The sequence below is a fragment of the Acipenser ruthenus genome, chromosome 12 (assembly GCF_902713425.1).
Source record: "Acipenser ruthenus chromosome 12, fAciRut3.2 maternal haplotype, whole genome shotgun sequence".
Lineage (NCBI taxonomy): Eukaryota > Metazoa > Chordata > Actinopteri > Acipenseriformes > Acipenseridae > Acipenser > Acipenser ruthenus.
Window position 1 is genome coordinate 8,554,853 of NC_081200.1, and position 13,773 is coordinate 8,568,625.

A 13,773-nucleotide genomic window follows, 5' to 3' on the forward strand; every position below is an offset into this window, starting at 1 on the left:
GCTGCTTAATGAGATTCTTGGATCAATAAGCTATTAACAACCAAACGAGCAAGATGGGCTGAATGGCCTCCTCTCGTTTGTAAACTTTCTTATGTTCTTCTTACATTTGTGGTCATTTATTATCAGAAGGTGTCTCGAATACAAAAGTTATGCAGACAAAGACAAGCCTGCAAACCTCTTTACCCTGTAAACAGTCAGAGCCATATTAAAAAATGCATTTACCACAGTGCTAAAAAGGAAATAAAAAAATCAAATAAACTTTTTTAAACATCTTGCATATATTGCCATTCCCCCTTTGTGTATGTTTGTTTTCTGTGAGTCTTTGATGCTTTGTTGGATCATAAAACTGAAGCCTCTCATTAATTCGCTTTTAAGGCTGTGTGAAACCAGTTGTTCTTTCTAGCTACGTAAGGCATCTAGTTAAGAAATAAACCACTCACAACTATTTTCTTGAAGAAAAAACACACAAAAAAAGATACAAATCTACATGGAGATTATTTGCTCAGAACACTACTTTGTAAAACAAGATATTGTTAACATCTGTTTGCCTTCATAGCATGTTGATGTTTACACATGAATCTGGGCACTCACACTCACTACAACATAGTTGTTTGGGGAAAATATTAAATTCAGGTAATGAAAAATGTGAATGTGAAGTATCCAGTGTTAATTGTAGGATCTATTCTCTGTAAACCCTGATTACCGCTCTTAAGAAGTTAAATGCACTTATCCCAGTGAGGGTCTATCCTTCTCATGAGACACACTTCCCAGATCTTTGCCTCTGATTAAGCAGCTATCCTTTCCGTTCACATCCAGACACCAAAAGCAAAGTACCAGCTGCTGCCCCAGTTTCACCTTACTGCATCTCTCAAGCATTGTGTACCAGTTATTTTTCTGACTGCAATCCTCACAAGCCTTTTGCTGTTCTTGCAGTAGACTTCTGACTAGTGTGGGTGGTGCATAAAAATTAAAATTATTAAAGCACACATTGTGTTTAGATCCATTGGTTAGGCAGTCCAAGAGATATGAGAATCATGATGTGATTTGTAAATGCAATACATTTACAAACTCCACATCTCCCATATCTACAGCTGTTCTAATCACTATGTAACACAATTTTTGTTCCTGGGTAGTAAGTGTTATTTCCTAATTGCTTATGACTCAAAAGTATAGAAAATGGCTATTATTCCACACAAACTTTGCTTTTGTGACCAGGACAGTGATATTTTGAAATTTACCTATTTCCAATGAGAAAACGGGCGAATTTGTGTCTTTTCGTTCACATAAAGTCAGAAAAAAACAACATATGAATCCAAATTAACATGTATTTATACTAAAGTAATACAAAAATGACTACAAAAGATTTAGAAGTGAGTAGCTTTTCGAGATTTACGATTATACTGTAAATCACTTTCACGAATCAGCCCCCAAATGTAGTCTCCCATCATGTTCTCGTTATACTGTCCTTGGTAGCGGCGTTCAAAGTCCAGTATATCCTGGTGGAAGCACTCGCCATGCTCCGCCGAGTACGCTCCCATGTTCTCCTTGCATTTATCAAGATGAGCATCAAGGATATGGACTTTGAGGGACATCCTACAGCCCATTGTGCCGTAGTTCTTCACCAGAGTCTCAACCAGCTCCACATAGTTTTTGGCCTTGTGATTGCCCAGGAAGCCCCGAACCACTGCGACAAAGCTGTTCCAAGCCGCTTTCTCCTTACTAGTGAGCTTCTTGGGGAATTCATTGCACTCCAGGATCTTCTTTATCTGTGGTCCGACGAAGACACCGGCTTTGACCTTTGCCTCAGACAGCTTAGGGAAGAAGTCTTGAAGGTACTTGAAGGCTGCCGACTCCTTATCTAGAGCTCTGACAAATTGTTTCATAAGGCCCAATTTGATGTGCAGTGGTGGCATCAGCACCTTCCGGGGGTCCACCAGTGGCTCCCACTTGACGTTGTTCCTCCCCACAGAGAACTCGGTCCGCTGTGGCCAGTCCCGCCTGTGGTAGTGCGCCTTGGTATCCCTGCTGTCCCAAAGGCAAAGATAGCAGGGAAACTTGGTAAAACCGCCTTGGAGACCCATCAGGAATGCCACCATTTTGAAGTCTCCTATGACCTTGATGCCATCTCAGAAAAATGCAGATATGTATCCACTTAGGCAGCTGGAACTAAACTGAACTGGTGGGCTTAAGGCCCCTGTATTTATACTACTATTTATATTACTGGAAAGTTCTCGAAAGTTCTAGAAGTTACTCCAAGTTTACTCAGCACTGAATCTATCTGGAATGTTCTGGAAAATAGTTAAATTTCAAAATATCACTGTCCTGGTCACAAAAGCAAATTTTTTGGGGAATAATAGCCATTTTCTATACTTTTGAGGCATAAGCAATTAGGAAATAACACTTACTACCCAGGAACCAAAAAAAAAAAATATTTGTTACACGGTGTAATGCTGGGATAAATGGATCTGGAAACAGGCATGAGTTCCAATGGTGTCTGTCAAGCTCATCCTGTCATGTTTAAAGTAGTCTCACAGGGAAGTGGGACGGGCATGTACACACTACTAAAACACATTATTTCTAGCCAATCAGAATGCTCTGTTGCAGACACCCTTATCTAGGGCAACTTACAATTGTTACAAGATATCGCATTATTTTTACATACAATTACCCATTTATACAGTTGGGTTTTTACTGAAGCAATCTAAGTAAAGTACCTTGCTCAAGGGTACAGCAGTAGTGTACCCCACCAGGGATTAAACCCACAACCCTCTGGTCAACAGTCCAGAGCCCTAACCACTACTCCACAATGCTACCCACTATCAGGTCAACATATATTTAAGGGCTGTGGACTATGCAAACTTTTGACAAATGTGTTCGCTAAGGCCAACAAAAGAACACTAATGTTCAGGAACATTTGCAATCGTATGTGTAGTTGAACAAGGCCCTGTTTTTGGAGTTTGTAGTTTATATACATTATTGGGGCCAATCTGAACAAACACCATCAATATTCCATCACTATAGCAACCATGTGGACTATGACAGAAGACAGCAATTGGGTAGGAGTTGCAACAGGTTCAAATGTCATTTATTTGGGTATCACAGAGCAATCTTTATTTAAATGGTATAATGATGTACTGTACAAAAGCAATGGATGATGAAATCATCCAAAATCTGTCTGGATAACAGGCAAGGGGAAGTCATTTGCCAGGCCCTCAGTGAACATTACTTCACATCATAAAGGCATAAAACAATTCAACACAGAGGATCAAGACTGAATTGCAGAGAGTTTCCAGGTCAGGTCAGTGCCCAAATGCAGCCAGTGCTATTGCCTCTTACTGTCTTGAACAGACTTAGTGCAGAGTGAGGATGACATCTTCCATCCAGTAAAACTGACCAAGCTGCTATTGTATTTGTGTAATCCAGTCATGTTGTTTATCACACTATCCAGCTCAACATTAAGTTGTCTACCTTCAGCAATTTAGAATTTAGGAAGTAAACACTAACTTGCTTAACGATAAATATTTTTTGGACTGAGATTCCAGACTTGGATACTTAAGATGTTATTCCCAGCCCTGATGTTTTCATTAATTTGGATCGCAGTTCCTCATCCCTGAATATTTGATTGGTTTTGATGGGGCAGAGATGATTATTCCATTAACTCTGAACTTTGTTTCTTTTATTAACATTTAATCATAAAAACCAGTCATTTGTTTTAAAGCATCTAAACTCAACTAAAAGAGAATTAAGAGACAAATGCATTCTGCTGGAAATATTTTATTACTAATTATTTCTGAATTGCAGACATAAAAAGGCAATATTTCATTTTAGGTTTTTTTAGTTTTCAAAAACACATTTTAAATAACAAAAAAGATACACTTAGATAAAATATGTAGTTATAGAAATCAACTACATTGACAGGATTCACTGTACATTAATTTGCATACTTATTGAAATGTTTAAAAGTACTCGTACCAATTACATTTGACAGTAGAGCATAGTAAAATCATTGTTCATTGAACTGTTTCTAAACAGAACACAGAGATTTGTTCTGGAAACCTGTATTTTCTAGCATTACGGTTCCTTTAATACAGAACCAGTTTTCTCTAAACCATTCATCACGCACATGTTTGTCTGAGAAAACTGATCTTGTTACACATCCAATATATTTGAAAACATGGCACAGAAGTTTGTGGTTTGTGTCAGGAATTTGTTTCTTTTTTAATGTACTGTGTTTTAATGTACTAGTTCAATGTACTGTGTAGACTTCACACACTTTTTATCATCTGTGTGGCAAATTACATAAGTTGCAAAATGTTGCAAGTTACAACTCATTCTTTTCAGATATTTCACAATCCCACAGCTCACCAATAAGGCTTTCAGAAACAGTGAGGTGACACTAAAGTTGCTTCTGCAGTCAAAATAATAGATACAGTATGAAACATGCCACTTGTCTATTGCACCAGAGAGCTGTTATTCTGCACAATCTCATTCAAGGTCACACTCATAAAATGTTAGAATCAGTTTACCAACAGCAGTACCAAAAATGTCACAGTTTCACACTCAAGGTGTAAATTGTCAGCATGATGATCACATTGAATTTTCATACTGATTTTTATAAAAAAAAAAAGGTCCCAAAAAAATAAACAGTGCAACTATGCTTAGCCAAGTAAAGAGAAATGGAGTAGAAATGTGTATCTACAGTTTTTACACATCACAAAGACTCGATATTGTCTTTTTAATACTTCTGAATCATGACCTAAACCTTATCTGCTTGGTGTATTTGGTGTAACATTTCTAAGCATAAAATCAACATGGGTGTACCAGAATGCTACTTTGCATTGCTTAAGAGATACAGGATGGCGGTTTCTGTTTCTGTGTCAGCTGATTTACGTCGCTTAAAACGGTTTAATTGTAGGATTGTTCCTAACATTTCAGAGCATACAAGCACCATTGCTCCACACTGCTGGTCTTGTGTATGTACCATATTCTAAACTTGCCTTTCAAGCATAATATTGCTAAATGAGAGAGAAAAAAAAAAAAAAAACAGTATTTTACAAATAATATTTACAGCAGTACAACTGAAAGGCATTGGAAAACAATCATCAATGTTGTAGTTGTGGGCGAGGCATACTGCTGCCAGTAAGAAACCCAATAGGATTTTCCGGATTACTGGATTCTACTGCATGCTTTTGTTGCTCACAGGTGTACCCAATTTAAAAGGTAAAAGATTAGTGTAACATTTCTTTCTTAAATGCTAATTAATACTTGTGTGACCAACACTTCTGCCACAAATTAAACACAAACAAACCAAAAAAACAATATGCATTGGTCAAAATCTGAAATAAAATGAACACAGTCTATGTATACAAAATCCCAAGCCTGAAAACTACTTGCAGTACAATAGGTGGAACGTCAATACGGTACCCAGTCTGGACAGAGGAAGGCTAAATTCATGGGGACCTGGAATGGCTCCAGACCTTGGACTGCTAAAATGTGCTTTGAACTTTAACTGCTTACCATCCGTCTAGGTTTTTTTTACCCCTTCGAATGGTGGCAACCTTTGCAAACAGCAATGCCTTCTTAACATAAGGGCTCCAATAGAGACCAAGCTAATGTGGGTTTTTAAAGAAAAAAAGACTTGTATGAAAAACTAAAATGACCTTCCTTTTCAAAATGTTTATTTTTATTATTATTATTTTTTATTTCAAGTTTATTAGGTGAAAAATCTCTTTGGTGTTAGAAATTTGTTAGAACAAAAATCAACAGGATACAAATATGCTTGTACATTTGTATATATAGTTTAAAAATGTTACAAAATATTGATCATTTAAACTGATCAGAATGTAATAAATGGATACTAAATGTATCTAAATAATTGTATCTGGAATATTCCAAATGTCTAAAGTGCTTGTATGTGATTTTTCTTTCTGGATATAAATTTACATGCAAGACAAATTAAAACATTTATATACATTAATACAACACAAATAAGGCAGATTAGTTTTACTTTCCATCAAAACTGTATGGTGTTAAAAGCATGCATACACACTGGAGTTTCAACACCACACCTGCTGTTCATTCAAAGTTAAAATATTCCCTTTTTGAACATTTTAATGAGATATTACCATTAAAAAAGTAAAATAAAAAAGTGGCTTCATAATTTTAGAATTACTGGCATATTTAAATTATAATAAGAAATGAAAACAGATAAATTATATTAGCAGCATTTGAAAAGTTGCTTATTTGTATTTCAAAATGGTTTAAGTTATTCTCTGGCATTCTGTACAAAATTATGTTTTTTTTTTTTATATACAAGTCTATAAAATAAAAAAAGGGACACACAACTCTTAAATGGAATAAAGTAAAAAATCACTAATTCTACTTGTTCCAGATATTTGTATTGCATTAACACAAATGGATGTGTGTTCTTCTGAATGGTACCTGCAGTTTCAGTGCAATTCCAGTGTTTAGTATCTCAATGAAGCAATACATGACGATTACAAACTGTAGAATTCCAGTTCTCTAAAAGCTTTTCCATGCTGTCTTCATTGGTGTTGTGATGCCTTTCCTACAATTGGATTGTCCCTAAAGTAAACACATGTAATACACGTAGCATTAGTGGCTTAAAAAAGCATTATAAAATAAGTTATTATTCATATTATACATGTATTTTCAAATTTAAAAAAGGACAACAGTTACAAAAGCCACTGAATTAGTCTGTTGACTCTACATACTTTACATGATTTGTAAGACCCATCTCGACCCAAATAGGAACGAGAAGTGTTGCAGATATATGCCCTTTTTGTTGCATTGTGTCTAATATACTGGACAAATCAATTAAGTGGTTCAGATGGTGTATTTTATTTAGAGTTTTGTTTCAGAAAAAGTTTTTGACAAATTGTGATCATTTTTACTGTTTCGGTTTTGCGGCATTCAACACAGGGTTAAGGTACAGATAGCGACTCTGCCTGCATACTTACTCGCTGCCATATTTAGTGCTGGTTGATCTTTTCTTTTGGAAAGTCTCATGATGTTCTAGAAGCTTTTCCGTAACTTCGCGGATGTGTTTGATCGTATTGAAGGTTTCCCTTGAATCCTCGATTGTAAAATGGGAATAATCATCTTGCTCCTTTTGAGGGCCTTGGTACACCGCCATACTTGCACAGGCCTCTGCAAACGGGAAAGTTATGCTTTAAGACATTTTGTGTGATGATACCACTTATTTCACACAAAAAACATGATGATACAAGATAATTTATAATAGCTGTGATAACAAAAACATACACTGTACCAAACAAGCTATAAATATAAGCATGTCAATATTTACTTCACATTTTGATTCAGAACTGGCAATGATTGCTAATGATTAATTAGGCCCCCATATTAACAGTAAAATCTATGCCTTCGATTACCAGTTTCAATAGTCAAGTACATGAAAATATCCACATAATCTGAAATTCCTATGGATGATATAGTGATACTGAACACTTTTTTTTTTTTTTTTATGCATTTTTTTTTTATTCATGCTTGCCTTCTAACTTCAGTAGTTTTAAACTGTTTGATGTGAATAATGAATAGATCCTCTCAGTTTCTCGGTCACAATCAATATCGAGCTGGATATTTGCTGGCATGGTCCTGAAAATACAACAGAAATAAGAATTTAACAGGAGTCGTTTCAAATTAAAACTGCCTTGATCTGGCACAGCGTTTACACTACCCTTTATCTGCGCTGGACTTAAATAGTCAAAGCTTCATAATCAGTGTAGAATATAAACATAAATGCAATGAAAAATGATTTGAAGGAGTACTGTACTCACGCGGTACATGGCTTGCAGCCAGCCTGTGTCTCAGAAGTGGCCTTGCAGCAGAGCCAGTTTCCAGAGAGATAGGCTGAGGTATGGTAAGAACTCAGTCTGTCCTGATTACAGCGACTGACCCGGCTGAGAATCTCCACCCACTCGCTGGCCTCCACACAGTTATTTGCTTGAACGTAAAGCAGTTTCTCAGTATAAATTACCTGGAACATCTGAAAGTGATAAAGTGCATGGCAAACGTTAATATGGTTGGGGATGTGAATACTGCACCATCACCTCAAAATATAAATGAACTGTAAAACGGTATTCTTTCAGTACAATACAGCACACTTGACATTTCAACTGTAAAAATGAAGATGAACCATATTGAACAGTATTGCTGGGTCCTCCCTTTAACTCATTGTCTTGTATTTACTTTGTAGGAATTTCTGTCATAGTTCAGCCATCTTTATTTAATTATATATTATCTGAGAAATGTCAACTTCGTAAAATGGTTAAATGCTATTGTATACATCTAGATAATTGTAGAATACAGTAAAAAGCCAATATCAAAGCCTTGGTCTTTATCATATAGAAAACCAAAAATGCATGTCACCACAATAGGGCCGCCATATAAGATCAAAGTGAACAGCATATGGTTAGATTTTGCAGAGGGGTTTTCTGATGTATAGGCAGTTGAAGAATGCTGACCAGGCAGATGTACGGTTTCAGATGAAAGTTCGAATGCACTAGTATATAAATTAGCCTACTTACAAATAACCATCCCAAAGGGATCCTCCAATCAGCTAGGATGTAAATGAATAGCTTTTTTTTTTTTTTTAGTTTGGAACCTAGCTTCCAACAGAAGTGTATGTTGAAAACATAAACCCAGTTAACACCAGGACGCCAAATTGGCAACAAGGAATGAAAGGGAAAGCCAAACGTCTTTGGCCAGGAATGAAAAACGTCAACATGTTCAGTCTGTATTGTGCATTCTTTTTCCTTTCAAGTACAGCAGGGGTTTGGCCCAGAATTGTTATCACTGCTCCCAAAGTAAAAACAAAGCTTAACATTTAACCCTAGTGCGGGGCTAAATGATGAAAAGCAGACAACCAGCGCAATATCCCTCAACAAGGTGGACTCTGCAATACCTTAATGAAAACCTACAGTACATGCTGATATGTGCATGTGTAGATCTAAAGGTAAGCAGGCAACCAAGCATAATGTTCTGGGAATGTAATATTTTTCCTTTTCAGAACCCCTGCTGATGACAGCACCGCATTCACGCTGAAAAACAACCAGTGAACCTGGGCTTTTTACTTACATTTTTTCGATTAAATGCACTCTCGTCAAGTTTTTCCACTGCCAGAATGTTTCTGATGGGAATTATGCACAATGCTTCTTTGCCTGTTATTAGAAAAAAAAAAAAAAACACCAACGATATTTCTGTAGTTTATAATTTACTATATTCATTCCTTATAGATCTCTTTCACAGGGGTTCAGCAGGAAGGGTTACAATAATACAATCAAACCTGGCAACCGTATAAAAATGACTTATGAGGAGAGAAGTTAGAACAACAAGGTTTTATGTTACTCTTTAAAGGCCAGAAAGAGAGCTACAGGCTTTAATTCAGGACAAAGGGAATTCATCATACTGTAAACCTGAGAGATCTGGGTTTTGGACTTTGGCTGTGCATTCCATAGATAATTTGAATCACTTCCCTACTCGTATATTGTTATATTCATACCGTATTCCTTTGAATTTAAGACGTCCTCAAATTAAAGATGTAGCCCAAATTTACCACCCTCAATTTGAGAAAAAATAAAACATCAAATAAATATGCATTTACAAAGATACAACCTAAATCAGGCTGTTGTATCGTACAAAACTGACATGAAACAGTGTTGTTGTAGATTAACCACGGAGCTTGCTTATTGTGCGGCATACTGTATAATACTACTATAATAAAAGATGGCGTCTCTGTCGTACACATACCACCACTCACTTACGGTATCCAACATTCTGGCAACAGCAAGCACGACACAACACTTCGTGGCATCAGGCAACATGCAACCACAACAGAACTGAACTGTGGTATTGCTTGGCATGTCGAAAAATACAGGGGTCTGATCAGTATTTCCGATCTGTCCAAGCTGGTACGGTTTGTTAGAAATTCTGAAATTGTAAGCATTTCTCTTGGAATTACTCGGGAAGCTTTGTTTGTCTTTTAACGTTGCTGCTTGTGTATTAGGGCAGTGACAATTTTGTTTGTCTTTTCTCAGCAGTCAGTCACGTTGCTGTTTGTGTACTCGGATAGTCCCGTCTTTTGTTGGTGATTTTAATATACGCATCACTATACAACTATGTATTTTTGAGAAGCAAAAAAAGGTTTAAAAAAGCGTGTCTTAAATTCCATAGGAATATGATATGCAAGGTATAAACCATGGCGGGCCGTGCGGTTCCCATGATATATACCATGCCTGGGGTGGTGATAAGGCCCGAGGCGTCAGGGATAAAGTGGTAGAGAGGCACAGAGCAGGAGAAGGGTACAAGAAAATTTAAATCCCTCTCAGCACAGTGAAGTCCATCATTAAGAAGTGGAAGATGCATCATACCACCCAGACACTACCCAGATCAGGTCGCCCTCCCAAACTGAGCAGCCGGGCAAGCAGGACACTGGTTCGGGATGTCACACTGACCTTGAGAGATCTGCAGAGTTCTTTGTCTGACATAGAAGCCAGGGTTCACCCAACAACAATAAGTCGGTCCCTACACAAAGCTGGCCTGTATGGACGGGTGGCAACAAAGAAGCCATTACTCAAAAAGCCTCATCTTAAAGCACGTATGGAGTTTACAAAAAAGTATGTAGATGATACCGCAGACATGTGGAAAAAGGTTTTGTGGTCAGATGAGACAAAAATTTAACTTTTCGGTCTAAATTCCAAGTGTTACGTCTGGCGCAAGCCCAACACTGCACATCACCCAGTCAACACCATCCCAACTGTCAAGCATGGTGGTGGCAGCATCATGTTATGGGGATGCTTCTCTTCAGCAGGGACTGGGAAGCATGTAAGGATAGAGGGGAGAACGGATGGTGTAAAGTACAGGCGAATCCTTGAGGAAAACCAGTTTGAGTCAGCCAAGACTCTGAAACTGGGGAGGAAATTCACATTTCAGGATGGCAATGACCCGAAGCACAAAGCCAAAGCCACACTGGAGTGGTTGAACAAGAATAGAATTAATGTTCTTGAGTGGCCCAGTCAAAGTCCTGACTTGAATCCAATCGAAAATTTATGGCGAGACTTGAAGACTGTAGTCCATCGACCATCCCCAACAAACTTATCAGAACTGGAGCAATTTTCCCGTGAAGAATGGGCAAGAAATGTCACCATCCTACTGTGCAAAGCTAGTAGAGACCTATCCAAAAAGACTCATAGCAGTAATTGCTGCAAAAGGTGTTTCTACCAAGTACTGACTTAAGGGGCTGAATACTTATGCAACCAGTAAATTTCATTTTGTACATTTTCTTTGCAAGTTTTGCTGACATTTGACCTCCTCCTCATATAACAGTGTTCAGTTTAACCACTACAGCTTTGAATAAAAAAGTTTGTTTGAAAAACTGTGCAATAATTATTTGTAATTCAACAAAATGTGACATTATTGGTAGGGGGTGAATACTTCTGCAAACCACTGTATATACACTATAATATATTTTATATACATATATATATGTACACACACACACACACACACACACACACACACAGTCAGAGTTCCACATCATTGTTTTTTTCTAAAGCAGTGAAGCAATCCAGGTATACAGGAAAGGCAGTGCTTTAAATAAAACCTCCATGTTTAAAACCGTCTGTAAGAACTTGGTATGTAAAGCAACTTCTATAGTGATGTCTTAACTAAGGTAAGTCATTCAATTTCCAAATGTGTAAAGACTACATGCAACACACAGGGACATATTATCTTCTTTGTCCACTGAATGTAGTATCCATTTTGACTTGCACATGAAATACAGATGCAGAGTCTCCGCGACAATGTAATGCGGCTGGTTAGCTTCTAGACATGAAACAGGAGGTAGTACGCAGGTTTCAAAAGTTCTAGAATATCTAGTAGATAAATAATGCTCCAGGTCTAAAGCTCACATGTTGTAATGTCCCTATCCGCTCAAAGTGAAATAAACAGTACGAACTATACAATTGAATAGGCTTCCCCTTTGATCAGTTTTTGATCCCCATAGCACTATACTAGGCATATTTGCACCAGTTTTATTGGCACTCTGCACACTAATTACATGGTTTAAATAAATCCCATATCTCAGTAGGCCAAATGGAAATGATTTTGAAGAAAATTATAGAGACCAAGGAGTTGAGTTGCTGTCATTTGTATTCTTCATGTCTGCTTTCTTCAAAATGCAGTTATTAATTTATATCATGTTGCCAGCCACATTTTATAAACTGTTTAGTCAAGAAGAAATGTTTTTATTAGTGTTAAAATAGTGCTGCAAGTCATATAATCAATTTGACAAGCGTTCAGCTAATGCCTTTACCAGTGTGTGGTCTGCAATTGATTCTATTTCTAAATGTACTGTTCTTCAAAACAAATATAATTCAAGTACTCTTAAAAACAACAACAACAACAACAACATTAAAATATACTAAATAATAAGGTTTAATGTGTATAAGGAGTTTATTCAGGAGTTGCCACCCCCACAGAACTTCCTGAAACAGATAAACTGCCTTCTATCACGTCACACTGAGCCTGCAGCAGCAGGGGTCTGATTTTGCAAATTTGGTAAATGGTTTACTGTAATACTAATGAGCAACCCTGTTTTAACAATTGACTCATTTCCTCACGCTTACTGAGATATGGCATTTATTTAAAGCATGTCACTTTAACATTACAGACGTGCTCAAATTTGTTGGTACCCCTCCACAAAAAACGAAGAATGCACAATTTTCTCTGAAATAACTTGAAACTGACAAAGGTAATTGGCATCCACCATTGTTTATTCCATATTTAATAGAAATCAGACTTTGCTTTTGATTTTTTTTCAACATAATATTGTAAATAAGAAAACAAAAGAAAATGGCATGGACAAAAATGATGGGACCGCTAACCTAATATTTTGTTGCACAACCTTTAGAGGCAATCACTGCAATCAAACGTTTTCTGTAGCTCTCAATGAGACTTCTGCACCTGTTAACAGGTAGTTTGGCCCACTCTTCCTGAGCAAACTGCTCCAGCTGTCTCAGGTTTGATGGGTGCCTTCTCCAGACTGCAAGTTTCAGCTCTTTCCATAGATGTTCGATAGGATTCAGATCAGGACTCATAGAAGGCCTCTTCAGAATAGTCCAATGTTTTGTTCTTATCCATTCTTGGGTGCTTTTAGCTGTGTGTTTTGGGTCATTATCCTGTTGGAGGACCCATGACCTGCGACTGAGACAGAGCATGGAGCCCACTTTCACTCAAAAAGCGACGGATGGTGCGATGAGAAACTGACGTACCTTCACCTTGGAGTTCAGCTTGTATCTCTTTGGCAGTTATCCTTGGTTCTTTTTCTACCATTCACACTATCCTTCTGTTCACTCTGGGGTCAATTTTCCTCTTGCGGCCGCGCCCAGGGAGGTTGGCTACAGTTCCATGGACCTTAAACTTCTTAATAATATTTGCAACTGTTGTTACAGGAACATCAAGCTGCTTGGAGATGGTCTTGTAGCCTTTACCTTTACCATGCTTGTCTATTATTTTCTTTCTGATCTTCTCAGACAACTCTCTCCTTTGCTTTCTCTGGTCCATGTTCAGTGTGGTGCACACAATGATACCACACAGCACAGTGACTACTTTTCTCCGTTTAAATAGGCTGAATGACTGATTACAAGATTGGAGACATGTGTGATACTAATTAAAGAAACTAATTAGTTTGAAATATCACTATAATCCAATTATTTATTATCTTTTCTAAGGGGT

At 37.4% G+C, this 13,773-nt stretch overlaps 1 protein-coding gene across 3 annotated transcripts in view; it reads right to left on the reverse strand.

The window, feature by feature from the left end:
• Window positions 1-3,745: 3,745 nt before the first annotated feature.
• The window catches only part of LOC117417435 (ras GTPase-activating protein 2-like), a 51,579-nt gene continuing 41,551 nt past the window's right edge, over window positions 3,746-13,773 (reverse strand). For 2 of the 3 annotated variants that reach the window (XM_034029586.3, XM_059034473.1), the window contains exons 20-24: window positions 9,118-9,200; window positions 7,818-8,026; window positions 7,532-7,635; window positions 6,981-7,170; window positions 3,747-6,585 (exon numbers count right to left, since the gene is read on the reverse strand). In XM_034029586.3, the coding sequence (XP_033885477.1) occupies window positions 6,546-6,585; window positions 6,981-7,170; window positions 7,532-7,635; window positions 7,818-8,026; window positions 9,118-9,200 (626 nt within the window). In that variant the 3' untranslated portion in view covers window positions 3,747-6,545. Of the gene's footprint in view, window positions 6,586-6,980; window positions 7,171-7,531; window positions 7,636-7,817; window positions 8,027-9,117; window positions 9,201-13,773 lie in introns of all 3 variants that reach the window. The other variant, XM_034029587.3, reaches the window with a different exon arrangement.